This window comes from Chiloscyllium plagiosum, chromosome 19 (genome assembly GCF_004010195.1).
Source record: "Chiloscyllium plagiosum isolate BGI_BamShark_2017 chromosome 19, ASM401019v2, whole genome shotgun sequence".
NCBI classification, from domain to species: domain Eukaryota; kingdom Metazoa; phylum Chordata; class Chondrichthyes; order Orectolobiformes; family Hemiscylliidae; genus Chiloscyllium; species Chiloscyllium plagiosum.
Window position 1 is genome coordinate 39,553,134 of NC_057728.1, and position 17,596 is coordinate 39,570,729.

At 38.5% G+C, this 17,596-nt stretch overlaps 1 protein-coding gene across 1 annotated transcript in view; it reads left to right on the forward strand.

Moving 5' to 3' along the window:
* cped1 (cadherin-like and PC-esterase domain containing 1) overlaps positions 1-17,596 on the forward strand; it is a 207,645-nt gene that overhangs the window by 23,871 nt on the left and 166,178 nt on the right. The window contains exon 2 of the mRNA XM_043709611.1: positions 3,069-3,246. Within this exon, the coding sequence (XP_043565546.1) occupies positions 3,069-3,246 (178 nt within the window). The remainder of the gene's footprint in view (positions 1-3,068; positions 3,247-17,596) is intronic.

The window sequence follows — 17,596 nt, forward strand, 5'->3', positions numbered from 1 at the left end:
GCCATGGCAGATGATGGAATTTGAATTAAATAAAAATCTGGAATCAAGAGTCTGTGATGATCAGGAACCCATTATCGTTTGTTGTAAAAGCCCATCTGGTTCACTAATGTCCTTTAGGCAAGGAAACTGCTGACCTTACCTGGTCTGCCTTACATGTGACTCCAGACCCACAGCAACATGGTTAACTCTTAACTACCTGCTGGGATAGGCAATAAATGCTTGTTACCCAGTGATGCCCTCATCCTGTGAATGGGTAAAACAAATTAGTCCTAAGTACTGTAATTGAAATATTACTATTGAGAAAGTCTTGATAGCAAATACAACATGAAGGAAATTAAAATCAGAACAAGGCATGCTCAAATTTCCAGACTTGGGTGACCCAGAGATATAGAACCATAGATAAAAAAAGGTAATTCTGAATAGTGAAGCTTCACATGCTAATCTTTCAGATGCTATTCAAGTACAACGAGATATATGATATTCTCAGTGAGGAAGAATAACAAATGTCTGCTAGCGTGGCAAACCAAGAAAATAAAAAATGTAGTTAGAAGTTCCTTTAGATGAGGAAATATTGGTGCTCGTAAAAGTTGTAATAACATGAATGCATTTATCCAAAACTCTAAGGGAAATGTCTCACAAGGGCAATCTGAGAAAAGTTAATCATAGAATATATGGATAACCCTTCTCTTTGGGATGACGTGCATTCACTAAAGGAGATTTCTCAGAAAATGTTGAGAATTGGTCATGTTACATAAAGGGAAGGTTAGAAAGAAAAGAGATTTTTAAAATAAAGTGAGTTGACACCAGTACTCAGTTATCAGACTTTACAAAAAATGTGCTTGCTCTAAGAAATGATTGAAGAGCATCAAAGAAAACTTGATGATGTAAGGAGTTACCAGAAAATGAGCAAGCATATTTTTTTCAGGTTTTTTAATATCAATTTATTTTGTATGAAGAAAGGAGGGCTATTAAGTTGATTGTATTCTGGAGAATATGAAAATGTAATTTCTCTGTTGCATTATAAGGTCAGATGTAGAAATTAGAAAATATTATCTTGTTTATCATAGAATTCCTACAGTACAGAAGCAGGAGGCTATTCAACCCATCAAGTCTACACTGATATAATTGAAATATTACTATTGAGAAAGTCTTGATAGCAAATAAAACATGAAGGAAAACAAAGTCACAATAAGGCATGCCCAAATTTCCAGACTTGGGTGACCCAGAGCTATAGAATCTTAGATTTTAAAAAAGCTAATTCTGAACAGTGAGGCTTCACATGCCAATTTTTCAGATGCTATTCAAGTACAACAAGATTTATAATATTCTCAGTGAGGAAGAGCATCCCACAAAGATCCAACCCCTACGCCATCTCTGCATTTTCCATGGCTATTCCATCGATTCTGCACATCTCTGGTCAAAATGGACAATTTAACATGGCCAGTCCAATTAACCTGCACATCTCTGGACTGTGGGAGGAAACTGGAGCATCCAACAGAAACCCACGCAGGCACAGCGAGGATTTGTAAACTCCACAAAGACAAGGGTCCTTGGTGCTTTGAAGCAACAGTGCTAACCATTGGGCCACCATTCTGCCCCAATTTAATTTTCTTCTGTTTTGTTCAAGAAATATTTATATATCTCAAAGTTTTATTTCAATAGAAGAGGTGAACTATTTAGTGTCTCAAGTAGTGAAGCATGAATTTGGCAGTAATTAATTGCATAGGTAGATATCAAGGGGAAAACAAATGGGGCTTGTGTCTGGAGTACACTCTATCAATAAAGAGAAGTGACTTGGTTTCTATCTCACCAACTATCTTGGATCTAGATTGATATAGGACACGTAATTATGCAGTTAATGGTAGGGCCCTGGGTAGTGTTGTTGATCAGAGAGACTGAGGGGTTCAGGTACATAGTAGACAGGTGTTTAGCATGCTTCTCTTCATTGCTCAGGCCATTGAGTATAGGATTTGGGACGTCATGTTGACGTTGTACAGGACATTGGTGAGGCCACTTTTGGAGTACTGTCCACTGTTCTGGTCACTGTCCACTGTTCTGGACACTTTCCTCATTCCTGAAGAAGGGCTCATGCCCGAAACGTCGATTCTCCTGCTCCTTGGATGCTGCCTGACCTGCTGCACTTTTCCAGCAACACATTTTCAGCACTGTTCTGGTAACCCAACTATAAGAAGGATATTATTAAATGGAGAGGGTTCAGAAAATATTTATCAGGATTTTGCCGGGACGGAGTCATGTGAGTTATAGATAGATGCTGGATAGGCTGGGACGTTTTTCACTGGAGAGTAGGAGATTGAGGGGTGACCTTAGAGAGGTTTATAACATCATGAGGGGCATACATAAGGTGAATAGCAAAGGTCTTTTCCGTAAGAAGGAGGAGTTCAAAATTTGGGGGCATATTTTTAAGGTGAGAGGTGAAAGATTTAAAAGGAACCGAAGGGATAACTTTTTCACAGAGAGGGTAATTCATATGTGGAATGTACTGCCAGAGGAAGTGATCGATGCAGGTACATTTAAAAGACATGTGGATAGGTACATGAATAGGAAAGGTTTAGAGGGATATGGGCCAAATGCAAGCAAGTGGGATGAGTTTAGTTTGGGAAACTTGATTAACATGGATATGTTGAACTGAAGGGTCTGTTTCTGTGCTGTGTGAGACTCTATGACTCTAAGTACTTGAAGATGAGAATCTAGTAGATTAATGGATAGAAAATGAGAATCAAGAGCCAGGACCTCGCAGATGCTCAATGGACTATTGCTCTCCTTTGGTGAAGCAAGTTTCTATGATTCATTGGTGAGACACTTTTAACAGCAGAGAGTAAGACAATTTTCATTCTGCTACTCTAGGCTGGTTGAAACCTAATGGTCAAAAGTGAAAAGTCAGTTATCTTGTCCATTGCATTACCAAGTAATTGCTTCTTGTATTTTCTGATTTTGCTCACCTGCATTTTTCATACCTGAAATACACATCAATGATATTGTGAAGTTAACAATTTTGAAGAATTTTAGTTCAATGTTTAAAACAAATGTATACTATTTATCTTTCACAGATTGAACCTAATGCCTTCAACAATCGCAAGAAAACAGTTGTGCTACGAGGCTATAATTCCATTAGTGCACCTGACCTTCGATTATATCAACAAATTTTTGTACAATATGGTTATGAACTTGTCCTATCTCCAAATGTTAATGGAGGTTCAAGTTACAGGGAGGGCTCCAAATATAATGGTAAGAAACTATGTTTATTTTGTAAATGTACTGTTGTACAGGTTTTTTAGTGGAAATACTTGTCTGTTTTAAAGCAGTCAACTGTCTAAAATCTGTGTTCCATATTTAACATTTTGCTGAAAAGCCTTCGGTCTGTTTGGTTCTGCAGTTTGGAGGTCAGCTGAAAGACAAATAAGGTTTAGAACCCAACTTCAAATTAGAAATAATAGCATCTCATTTTTAGCCAACTCTGAAATTTCCCTTTGCATTGTTTGATCTGAATTATGTAGCATTTGTATAATAGAACATTGACTCCAAATTACTCCACTGAGAAAGAGAGAGCACAGTGACAGAACAGGAGAATGCAACCTGGCAATCACTTGGAAAGGGAACACACATTACCCAAAAACATCTTTGGCAAAGTTCAAGAAAGCTAGATAGTTGCTGACTTATGAGTTGATTATGGAGCACTGGAACTGGTGTTTACACCTGGTGGATTAAATGTAATATTTGTTTTGAGATATTTATCACATGGGTAGTTCCTTACAGAAATTGAAAAGGCAATTGAAAAGGTTGAGTCCAAGAACAATTAATATGGTGGATGCTTGTACAGGGAGTGAGCTTTGAGTCATGATTTGCAGGGTTTGTTTGATATTGGAGCATATTCAAGAGTCAGCAACAGTTTAACCTGGGAGTAACCTGGATGTGATCTGCCTGTATAGTGGAACTGAACATGTAGATAGTAACTCTAAATTTGCTGGGTGGCTTAAATGAGAAGAAATATATGAAGCCTGCCATAATGAAATGTTGACTTAAGTATTCTCTGTGTTTACAGAAAGGATATGTATGTTTAAATTAAGTAGAGATGGACTTAAATCATGTCTGGGCCATGCTTTGTTAAAAACAAATACAGGGCACTAGATGTGGAGTTGAAAAATGTGGTGCTGGAAAAACACAGCAGGCCAGGCAGCATCCTATTTGATAGCAAAACAAAGCAATTGACTAAAGGGTTGTGCTGTGTTAGTATCATACTATTGATTGGTGACATGAAAACTGTAAGGAAATAGCATTTATGAGCAGCCATGAGCAAGGTGGCCTGGTGCCAAGGTTCGGTAAAATCAAGCGATAAGCCTCCTTCTGTAGGAAACAAGCAGCTATCCTAATGAGTGGGAGAAGAATCTACTGTGGGAGATGTAACACACTTGTAATCTTTGCTGGTAGTTAATTAATCAATCTCTGAATATGCGACCATTTCAACTATTGATTACACAAGCTGCATGCATGGAACGGAATATAAGAGAATGCTCCTTACATCGATAATTAGCTAGCTCAAGAGCAGGAGTCATCTGATCAATGACTGAATGTTGAGAGGGAGCAGGCTGATCGTGTGTATCATTCTGACCTTCAGACAAGTCGATATACACTTTTCATTGTAAGCATTGTGTGGGTAAGCTTGTAATGTATACAATTATTGTCACATTTTGCTTCAATAACGAACAGTTGGGTATACTCTGTTGGAACTGCTTTGGATTATTGATATCCAGAGTAAACCTGACAGACCAGAGAAGGTAGGAATAAAAGCCTGCCAAAGGTTTGGTGCATGGCATGTGCCATAATGATACTGTACCAAGTTAGCTATTTAATTATTGAGCCTCGCATTCCATGATCAGGCTCGCACTTTGGGATGCTTTAAATCAATGACCAAGGCTCTATATAAATGCAAATTGTTGATCTCAAGTGCAAAGTAAACAAAGGCATTTACTCCCTTGGATGTGAGATACTACATTTACTTACATAGCCACTAATGTTCTGTTACTACCACCATAGGAGGTTTCTCCAAAAAGGACAGCATTTCTTTGCTGAACCTTCTACAGAAAGCCAGTCCTTCAGTATGCTGGCCTTGGTTATCCTGACTTAATCTCTTCACTATTTGAGCATTTGCCAAAGGGTTATTAAAACATGGACTGCATTACCACATGTGGACAATCCAACTGCAGAATGCTAGTATAATCACAGGACTATAAACTGTGTTCCATATGAGTTATTCCTGCTACGATGGAGTAATGGAGAAAATAAAAACTAAAATTGTATTAGGTACATCTGCACAAAATGGTAGTTATTTCATATCGTGGACAAATTACTGATAAAAGTCTGTACAATGATCAAGAAAGATCTGTGTGTATTGGAGTTTTGGAACTACAGTATTAAAGGTATTTTGCTAGGAGAAGTGGGCTCAACATTCAGAAGAAAATGAGAGACATACTTGAGCGCAAATTGAATAGCCATGACATAACCAGTCTGTGGAAGGTGTGTTTAGCGTGATAGTTTTTCCTGTGTGAAAGAATGTTTCAGTTTTTGTTTTGCTAACTATTAACTGTTGTTTTATGCCAATTTAAGTACTGTGGTATCTAGGAAAGTTGTGCATTTCTTGTGCCTTGAAGCTTTGAGTTTAAGGGAGTTGATCATTATTGAGGATATTGATGGATTCATCTAAAGGAGTTAGTGAGACCCAAAAGAGTAAAACCTGAAAATCTATATGTAGCCTTAAAGAGGAGCCATTGGGAAAGAAACTAATCAGGGCCCCAGATGGTGCTGGCTCTGGTAGAGGGGCGCGAAGGATTGAATCGTCTGTTTCTGCAACAAAATTTCTATAATCCTATACTGTAACAAATTGGATGTTGCAATTCTGTTATATTTTTAAAAATAATTCAGTAAAGTGCATTCTCTCAACAAAATGTTTATGTTGGCAGAGCAAACATTTTCTTTTCACATGAACATACTTAGAGTGCATTCTTTGCTGCAGTTACATATGCCCCAAAGGCCTCAAGCCCCAAACCCATCCAGAATGTTGCTCAGAAATGTTTACTGGCTGCAGACCAAGCTTCATAACCAGCAGTTTTGTAAAGCTATAAATACTGAAGTATCCATAGCTTCAATTTTTTATTTTGCTATCTTTCAAAGTAAGCAAGCACTTATGTTTAAATACCATGTACTAAAGATAAAAGCAAGTGTGGGGCAAAAAGCAGACGGTCTGACTGCAGAATGCCAGTGTAATCACAGGACTATAAACTGTGTTCCATATGAGTTATTCTTGTTCTTACTTCCAGCTACGATGGAGTAGTGGAGAAAATAAAAACTAAAATTGTATTAGGTACATCTGAACAAAATGGTAGTTATTTCACATCGTGGACAAACTACTAATAAAAGCCTGCAAAATGATCAAGAAAGATCTATGTGTAATGGAGTTTTGGAAGTACAGTATTAAAGGCATTTTACTAGGAGAACATAACCACCCTCCACCCTTTTCAACAACCGCTCCCCACCCCCTCACTGCCTCGATAAATTCAACAACTGGGGACTGTTTTTTGAGATGAAACTTATTTGGCTGCTTTTAAAAGTATATTGTTTATTACAAGTAGGAATAAGAATCCCATTTTTCACTCCTGCCAATTTTAATTAGTAAAATTCATTGGGGGAGAGGGTGGGTATTCACTTCAAAAAGTAAAGGAAATTCCTGAAAAATGTAAGAAGAAATGATAGATAAATATCAGTAAGCAATTTATAATATTGTTTCCTATCCAGTCTTTCCAGTTTTATTTTTCTGTTTTAAGTTGTACACATGTAATTTTTGTTTCTAATTATATTGAAGTAGATTTTTATTTATTGAGGTACTTTAGTCTCCCAGTTTCAAATTGCTTCAGCTCATTTTCTCGTGATTTTAAATATAAAAATAAGGTTGGAAAATGGGATAATGTAAGCTTTCAGTCCGGCGCATATGCACCACACATGTTTGTAATTATTATTTTGGAAACTGATTGACTTGTTACTCGACCTATTTAAGATTAAGAAATCTATTTTTCTTTGGTTGTAGAGCAGATTGTAAATAAACATGTGCAAGACTGGTAATAACATAGAAATGAATAAAAAAGGTTTTTGCATTGTTATGTTCAGTTTCAAGACAATGAAAGGAAAATCAGAATATAAAATCCCACTATTTGCTGTTCAACTTAAAACTAGTTACCATTTTGCTTCTGAACCATAAGCATGAGGTTTGACCATACCTCCCACCTCTGTGTCACACAAAAAACATACTGTATCTGTATGAGTATTTTTAAGATACCAAACATTTTATGTTCATAAAATCCATTGAATCACTGCAATGGAGGCTATTTTGCCCTTCAATTCTGTACTGACTCTCTGAAGAGCATTCCACTTTATTCCCGTAACCCCCTATTTACCATAAATACTCCACCTAGCCTGCACATCCCTGAACATTACAGGGTTATTTAGCATGGCCAATCCACCTAACCTGCACATCTGTGGAATGTGGGAAGAAACCGGACCACCCAGAGAAAACCCACACAGACATGGACAGAGCACAGACATTTGCCCAATTTCCATTCAATTTTTGCTATCTTCATCAATCCACACCACGTTCCAGGTTTAGATCTCTGGGAGAGGCTGCTGATTAAGTTTTTCATTAAGGCAAGAATGAGCAACCTTGCTCCCTCTTGCATCGCTGAATTAGCTTGAAGCAAGGGGACAATTCTAGTCTCTGTGTGGTCCTGCAGATACTGCCATGGATGGTGGAGCTTTGTTGTTTCTGAGCCTTGACCTAATTTTCATCCTGTCTGACCAGAGTTGCATTAGGAGTACAGTGAAACAGCTTGACATTTTTGGCCTATTCTCATGCTGTCTTCCATTATTCTCTCTCCTGTTTTTACACCGTTGGCCATGCCTCATGCACTTTTGCTTACTTTATTCTTACTCACTTACTGAGATAGTTGTTAGAATTTGGAATGCACCACTTGGGAGAGTGGTGGAAGCAGATTCCATGGGAGGTTTCAAAACAGAGTTGGATATATATTTGAAAGGTCTGAATTTCAAGGTCAATGGAGAGGGCAGTGGAGGCCCAGTCTCTGGATTAATTTAAGAAAGAGTTGGATAGAGCTCTCAAAGATAGTGGAATCAAGGGTTATGGAGATAAGGCAGGAACAGGATACTGATTAGGAATGATCAGCCATGATCATATTGAATGGCGGTGCAGGCTCGAAGGGCTGAATGGCCTACTCCTGCACCTATTGTCTATTGTCTATTGTCATATAACTGGAGAGTGGGACCATCTGGGTAGGTCTTTTGGGAGCCGGTACAGGCACAATGGGTTGAATGGCCTCCTTCTGTCCTGTAAGATTCTATGAAGCTATGATTCTTAAATGCTCCTATGTTAGTTATTTCCCTCTGATTTTCAATGACCTTTGTGCTTTTCCTCTTTCCATCTCTGTCAAACTTCACTAATTCTCTTCTGCCTCATTATCTTACGCACCCAATTTATTGTCCATCCTATTGGCTCACTTGTTCATACTCTGGCCCTTGATGCACTTACATATTTCATCATACTCCATCCATTGATCTATCCACTCGCATACCTCACCACATTGTTCCATGTTCCTCACATGTATCATTTCAGTCCTCTTTGTGATCCCATCACTTCAACATTTCCTATCAGATCCTCACTCTTGCTCAATGCACCCTTTCCCTATTCTGCCCCATCACTTTCACACTTCTCTAATTAAAATCACAAAGTTATTCTCCTATTTATTTTTCTCCCTGTTGTACTTTAGTCTTAGTTCCCACCAATGCACTTTCTGCAAAGAACTAGTAGTTCTATTCCTATCCTTTCACACTCCTATGCCTGCATTACTATTTTCATCTCTCCTACGGCAATTGGAAATTTCTTTTGTTTCATAAGCATTCATAAGGTTTCTAATATACTTACTAGCAGTCAAACAATATGACAGCAGAACTGTAGACAGAATGAGAAATGGAGGTATGACCCAATTTTTTTCAGGCTGTCCTATGCCCCTATTATAGTTAACTAAAATAGTAACAGTACTCTACTCTTCATATTGCCCTTTCTTTTTGATCTAAGCACCTAGAAACCAGTGCTATACTTCACTTTGAAATTGCTGAAATCACTTCAAAGCTTGTCTGTAAACAAGTGATGTGAATGAGCTTTGTGAGAAGCCAGAACAGAGCTAGGACATTTAGGAGAAATGAGGCCAGGAGTGGGTAGATGCTAGAGGTCAGATTGCCAAAGACTAAAATATCATGATTGGTTGGGCAGCTAGAGGACCAAGTACTGTGAGCTAAAAGTAGACTGCTGACTTCCAAATGCAGGGAAATGGGAAAAGATAACAAGCAAGCCAGAGAGTGAACCTTGTCAGAAGAGAGCTGTGAGTGGGAGAAGAGGCTAGTGGCTGGAGGCCAAAGGGAAGAGAATTAGAGCAAGTTTAAACCTTGAATTAAAATTAGACAGCTGAACTATTTGAGACTGAAACATATCTCTTAGCAAGGGTCTGGGATGGGAGGAGCTGGGTCTGTGTGGGAGTCATAGTGAACCACCTGGGTACAAACTTGATCTTAAATGTTATAAAGGAAGCTTTCTCAAGATTCACTTCCTTTCATTTGATCTTTGATCCTGCCCTATAGATTTTATAAGGTGTTAACTGCAGTTGGCCTGTAGATGGTTTGAAGCATGTTATCTCCTTTGTGCCACAAATTGAGAAGTCCAGCATTCATTTATTAACTCTTTAGACAGCAGCATGGTCATTTAGCTCCTTCCTTTTAATGGCTTGTGTACTGCATGCATTACTATGTCTTTTCTTGCATTATTTAATCTCAAGTGACTTGATTCAACTTGGCTAGAAATCCTAAATTTGACTAAGGAAACAACACTAGAATATTATCAAATGTTATTCAAGCTGGTACATAAAATAATGAGAGAAAATGTAGTGTGTTGTGGTTTTAGGTTTGCTCACACAAACTTACCATTCTCACACCAGAATTAGGAAAAGGGAAGAGGTTCCATTTATTTTGAAGATATGTTATGGAATTGCTCATCAGACAGATTTGTTACAGAAGTTAAATTACTTTTGATACAGGAAAATACAATGACATGCTGCAAACTAGTATAGTAATGGTTGTTTGTAACATGTTTTATATATTGATTTCTTGCTCAGTAACATGTTCTGTCAAAGAGATATAACAAAATATGAATACAAACTTTATATATCAATTTTATTGTAAAGGCAGCCAACAGTGATTCCAGTATCAGACAGAATTGTGGAGGTGAAGCAGATTAAGATGCCTAAAGCATCTGAAATCAACATTGATGACTAGCCAGAAAATTTCAACGATCAAGCACTCAGCACAACATAGCTGTCCCATGAGCACAAAATGATCTTTATCTGAAAAATTTGAATTACCAGTAATTTAAATAGAGTAACTTTAAAATAGAGAATTAATCTCCTTCAATTCTCTGTCAAGCTTCAAGCATATCTTTTGGCTCATCATAAGAAATATCTTAGGATGTCGAGTTAAGTAAGATATACCCTGTAAAATGTCTTATGAAAATTAGTTTTAGCACATCTGCAAAACAAATAAATTAAACTTTTGTTTCTCTTGCTGTATGTCATCACATTTCTTTACAGCCTATAGAAACTGCCTTCATAATAATTTAATGACAATATTTAAATTGGTCATTCTACAAAATACAGTAGTTTTAATAGGGTCAAAATTATTCTGTTCTGATAATTATCACTTATTGTACCACTTCATGCTTAACACCAAATAAGAACATTACTCTAAGATTCCCCATCCCACATTGTCCCAAGCTCCCATCCCCATCATAACTTGCAGAGTGGGTTATTTTGCTTTATGGGAAAATAGTACAAAACATTCCTGCAGTGGAAATGTTTGTTTTACTTCTGAGTTTTAACTCTGTAAAAGTATTCACCTCTTTACCTAGAGCAAACTGTGCTTCTTTTGAATACTGCTCATTGACAGGTCTCTTTATATAAAGTATTTAGATCTTTCTGATGACCTTTTTTCCAAAGAATTTCCTTTCAGCCATAAATGGTCTCAACAGAGAGAGTTGTGTCTGGTTTCTGTGCCAGTGAAATTCAACTGTTTCCTAAACGGGATTGCTAGTGATGTTTGTAAATGACAACCAGATGTTTTATACTATACACTGATTGTAATGTCTGTATATTTTAGGACTTTAGGGGCTCCTTATAATCCTTCTCAGTCAGAATAATTGACGTTTTTGCTCGGTCTAGCTTGATTGATTGTATAGTAAATGTTGTTAATGCCTAATTACCAAAGAGCAAGGAGTCTGTTTGAAACAAGTAAAAGCTTATTATGTATTTACTGTTTAGGAGAGAAAAAACAAATGATTATAAAGTTGGATTTTAGGAATTTTGCAATAATCTAGAGAATCTATGTGTAATATGCATTGGTCCCTGCATGTTAGTTTAGGAGCAGTAAAAAGAAAGTTGTATCTAGGCACGGTGGCTCAGTGGTTAGCCACTGCAGCCTCACGGTGCCAGGGTCCCAGGTTCAATTCCAGACTCAGGCAACTGTCTCTGTGGAGTTTGCGCATTCTGTCTGTGTCTGTGTGGGTTTCCTCTAGGTGCTCCAGCTTCCTCCCACAGTCCAAAGATATGCAAGTCAGATGGATTGGCCATACTAAATTGCCCATAGTGTTAGGTGCATTAGTTAGATGGAAATGGGTCTGAGTGGGTTACTCTTCAGAGAGTTGGTGTGGACTTGTTGGGCCGAAGGGCCTGTTCCCACATAGTAGGTAATCTAATCGAGAGATTGTATTTACCTCGAATACTTGCATCTACCTGAACACATCTGCTACAAAAGCTAATAAAAAAAATCAAAGTTTCATTTCAACAGCCACAGAAATAAGGACAAAACCTCAGCACATTGAGCCCATGTAGCTTTATCCTTGTATTTATCTGCATTGCCAATGACTTCAGAGAAGCTTTGGAAAACCATTCACTATTACCTTGTCTTAATATGATTAAAAAAGAAATAAATAGTATTGTGTGGCTTAGTGACAATCCCTTCCAAAGAAACAGCGATTAAAATGTTGTTGGAGAAACTAACTAGCTACGGTTTCTGATCGCTACCGAGAGTCTGGAGGGAGTGTGCCAGGAGTTAGCACTTGAACATTGCTGGCCAGTTGTGGCAGGCCTTCTGGCAAGAAGGCTTCCCAGGTGAAAACTACTAGTTTTGATGATTAAGTGATTAATATGTTTGGGAAAAGAGGCTGAACTGTACACAACAAATGGACATGCTGCTCATCACATAGCAGCAAGTCTGGACAATAGCAAATGCAAAACCTATGCTGTTTGCAACACCCAACAATCCGAACCAGGTAGGGAAAAGATCAATGACCTGAAGAAAACGTGTACATTAATCTTACAAAATACTTCCAACCCTAAGCATCTCCCTCAAGAAGAGATGCTACATATTATCTCTGCACAATCCATAGTTCTGTCTCTGCCTCTCCGTCCCAAATATTTTACATAATTTCAGTTTGAGGAATCCTGCTGCAATCAAAATGTTTGCAAAATGCCAAACTGCTACATGATTATATGGAGGAAACTGAAACTGGGCTTTGACACATGAAATCCTTGTTAAGATAAACTAGCTGCACGATGCATGCTCATTAAGGATCAATCTGGTTACTAGAATGTGCACTTCGAATGTTACTGCAATTCTGATACAGTTGGTGCTCAAATTGTGTGCAAGACTCCTTTAAAAACCCAAATGAATGGGGATGCTGAGTAATAGCTGAAATGCTAAATACCAATATCAAATGAGTGCTGTAAGGGAAGTCTTGTTAAACCCTCATTATTAAAACATACATTATCTTTCTTGTTGTATTTGTTAATCAATCTGTTTCTGGATTATTTTGGTGTTGTTAGACACAGTGCACAATCGCTGTGCATCATTTATTTGACTACTGTACAACTGAATCTGATCTTGAGTTCATTTGTGTGTGATTATGAATATTCCTCTGGGGTATAGCTTCCTATTTGTAGTAATTGGAGGTAGATGAGGGTGACTGGAGGCATGCACCAAGGATGCTACATGAACACATGAGTATATTGTCCCTTTCTCGTGCACAGGAGAACATTTTGTCTATCTGACTGAGAATTGTAACCTAAGGAAACTGCATCTGAAGAACACCAAATGGAATTACGTGTGGTCCTGCAGTGACTTACAAACCATTGCCAGGAGTGAAACGAACTTGCCAATAGCTGTGAGCCTAGAGTTGTATTGATCACTGGTGTAGCAGGATCCTTCCAGGCTAATACAGGAGCTGTGCTTCATATCTACAACTCATTATCTAAATCTACAACAACACACTTACTCCAAAGCAGGTTACTGATACATTAAAGCATCTTTCACCCTACATACTAGGGTACTGTGGATAGGTGGACAATTAAAATAATTTTTTGATACTCACATGTTGGAGGTGTAGTGGTGACCTTCCTAGTTTCCTGATAAACAAATTAACTATAGATTCCTCTTCCATCTGTAACATTCTATTTTTTTTAACTTGCTTTCAGTTTGTTTGAATTGGTATTGTTTTTACACATGGGATGTCTCACCTAACATGCCAGCAGAAAATTAATAACTATATGGTTAGGAATAGATAAAGTCACCATAGCCTCAGTGATAAGCTGTTGCATGACAGAAAGGAAGAGACAATTGGTGGTGAGTTTAACTTGAGGGTCACCATGCCTCAGGCAAGGAGTAAGGTTGAGAAGGTAGGACCTTAATGGTGACCTCAGCTGGTACAGGGATTGGAATCATGTCGTTGGAATTGCTGTGCATCGCAAACCAACCATCCAGCCAGCTGAATTAGCAAACCCCTGCCTTATGAATACATGTTCAATGAATACCTTATCTATTCTCAATTACTTTGCATATTTAAACAAAATAAAGGAGGACTTGTACAATAATTTTCATGACAATTGGTTGTTGCAATGTAAGTGACAGCTAAAGAAACTATTTTGAATTAGAGTCACAATTGTAATGGAAGAAATGTAGCAGCTAGGTTTCCAAAGTGACCTTGACTACTTTTTGTTTTGTGTGATATTGATTGAGAGATAAACATTGGCCGAGACTCCGAGGACATCTCACTGGTCATCTTCAAAGTAGTCTCACAGGAAATTTTTAAAACCATATGAGAGGAAAGATGAGAGACAGGATTTAATCTAGCCTGTTGAAGGCAGATCCATGGCATCGGGAAACGTTTAATTGCGGGAGTGATTCTACATTAGGATCGTCGTATTGGCAAAACCTCCCTTGGTTAAGACAAAAGGGCCGCTGTAAGATTCAAGACTGCCAGCAGTGGGATATCAGTTAGGATTATTAGTGAGTCAACCGATAGCCTCTTTATCCCTGAGCCCAGTGGAAATCAGTGATAGGTACAGGATGCCTTTCCCACATTCTTAAGGGTACCAAGTAAACATTGTAAAACTATGATGTCGAGGTGCTGGTATTGGATGGGTGTTGAAAAGCTTGCATTTTCAAGTGAACCTGTTGGGCTATAACCCAAAGATTAGTAAAACTAGGTTTTCCAACAATCTACCTCCTGGGTGGTGGGCTCATCAAACAATCTGAGCCAATTAACTACATCTAGGTGGGGACGGGAGTGCCTCTGAAAGCCAATCCCTGCATTGTAACTGACCCCTTTCCCTTCCTACCAATTCACCCCACACTACAATCTCCAACCCACTCTTTCACCATTCCCTTATATCTGTAGTAGGGAAACGGCAAGTGTCTATTGTAAAGGATGTGGTAAAAGCAACTTGAAAATTACTGACCTTATTGCAGAAAGTCTGCATGAATTGTGAAAGCAAATTCATGTTTGAGAAATCTACTGGAGTCTTTTTTTGAGGGTGTTACTCATAGAATAGCTGAGGAAGATGTGGTACTCTTGAATTTTCAAAAAGCTTTTGATGAAATCCCGGGGTGGCATGGTGGCTCAGTGGTTAGCACTGTTGCCTCACAGCACCAGGGTCCCAGGTTCAGTTCCAGCCTCAGGCGACTGTCTGTGTGGAGTTTGCACAATCTCCCCATGTCTGCATGGGTTTCATCCGGCTGCTACGGTTTCCTCCCACAGTCCAAAGATGTGCAGGTCAGATGAATTGGCCATGCTAAATTACACCTAGTGTTAGGTGCATCAGTCGGTGGGAAATAGGTCTGGGTGGGTTACAGTTCAGAGGGTAGGTGTGGACTGGTTGGGCCGAAGGGCCTGTTTCCACACTGTAGGGAATCTAATCTAATCTAAGACGTTATATGCAAAATCAAAGATGTGAGATTGGTGGTTACTTGTTTGCACAGATTGAGAATTGGTAAACAGCCAAGAAGTCGAGAGTAGGAATAAAACACTTTGGAGTGGAAGGCAGTGATTGTAACATGGTCATAGAATATGAGTTGTCTGATTGGGGCTGCAAATCTGCTTCAATCAGGGAGCCATGGCTCACAGATTAGAATAGTAGTTCACTCTGGGAGCTGGCTCTGAGGGAACTGGATCAGTGTCATGGACTCTCCATGTGTAAATAAAGGGGGACTTGGTGATGTGATACCAGCCCCTGCAGAGTTATTTCTCTGACAAGTGGGTTAAAGGAGGGTTAATACTTGGGCCTGAGCTATTCACTATATGATTTAATGAAGGAATTGAGAGTGAGAAAATGATGGATGGGGATATGAGTGGTGAAGAAGACAAAAAGAGGCTTCAGGGTAACTTAATTAAGTTGAATGTGGGCAAATAATGGCACATGTAGTAAAATGAGGATAGAAAATCAAAATGGCAGGGTATTGTAATAGAGTGAGATTGGAAAAGATTGATATTTAAAAGGCTGTGTGTCTTTGTATGCCAGTCACTGAAGGTAAGCAGGTGCACCAAGCAGTAAGAAAGGCAAATGATATGTTGTGTTATGACACGGGGTAAACCCTCCTGCTTAATTTAAACCAGCAACACAGAAAAGATTTATCCTGTGCAGTAACCTGTGAAAATTTAAGAGGCCAACAACTATTAAATTAACAACTTTATTTCTTAAAGTATAATAGAGAATAATTAACAAATGACTATTTACAACTCCTTCCTCCAACCTTTCTTTTACCTTCCCTTCTATAATACTAGTCCGATAAAACCCCCAATTAGGATTTACCAAAAATTCAAATTTTCAAAACCGGCCAAATGTTGAATCTTCTCTTATATCTTCCTTGGTCTTCTTTTATTTTTCTTAGGGATTTCTGTTTCACTAGTTATGGATCGATAAAAATATACCGTTAAGAGAACTATTCTCCAGGCAGTCTGCAGTTGCTGGTGGCTTGGCAGTTCCTGATACAGCACCAAGTCATCTGAACAAGATATAATGTAACATTTGGTGGAACAACTAGATTAGCTGGTTGCCTGAAGACGACAAAACAAATTTGAATTAGGCCAATCAGTTCAAATTATACCCCAAAAAATAACAAACTCAAATCAAGTTTGAGTTTAGCATATTAACAATCTTCATAGCAGTTGGCCTTTATTGCAAGAGTGTTTGAGTACAGGAACAAGAAGCATTGTGTGCTGTTTTGGTCTCCTTATCTAAGAAAAGATATATTTATCACAGAAGCAGCACAGCAAAGGCTCATAAGCCTGATTCCTGGGGTGAAAATGTGTTGCTGGAAAAGCACAGCAGGTCAGGCAGCATCCAAGGAGCAGGAGAATCGACGTTTCTCCTTCTTCAGGAATCTTTCTCCTCAAAGATGATTCCTGGGGTGACAGGTTTATCGTATAAGGAGAGGTTAAGTCGATTGGGCTTGTAATCAGAGAAGTTTAGAAGAATGACAATGAGTCTCATTGAAACATATAAGATTCTGACAGGGCTGGACCGACTCGATTCAGGAAAATTGTTTCCCTGACCCGCATGATACAGAACAAGGACTTACAATCTCCATATGCAAAGTAGGTTATTTTGGACTGAGATGAAGAAAGTTGTTTTCACTCAGAGGGTGATGAACTATGGAATCCTCCACCATGGAAGGCTTTGGAAGTGAAGTCATTGAATATACTTCAGAAGGAATAGATTTCTAGATTTGGAGGGAGTCAAGATGTGCGAGGAGACAGCCGGAGTATGGCATTGAGTTAAAGGATCAGCCATGTTGAATACTGGAGTGGCTGCAATGGGACAAATGGCCATTACTACCTTTACGTTCTGTTTCAGTGTCCCTTAGACAACAATTCTGCAACAGGACTTAAGCCCACCATCTTCTGACTCAGGTTTAGAGTGATACCAACTTAACCACAGCTGACTTGGTTAAACTTCTTATCTATGCAGTTTGGCACTCGTTAAAACAGCTAGTATATCACCTGTTGACAAACATTAGGAAATACAAAAATAATGATGCATCTCAGAAGTAAATAGGTGGAATAATTCCCCTCAATAAATATCGTGAAAATGTAAACTGATTATTTAAAGTGGGTTCACCATAGCTTGTTCACAGAAAAGAC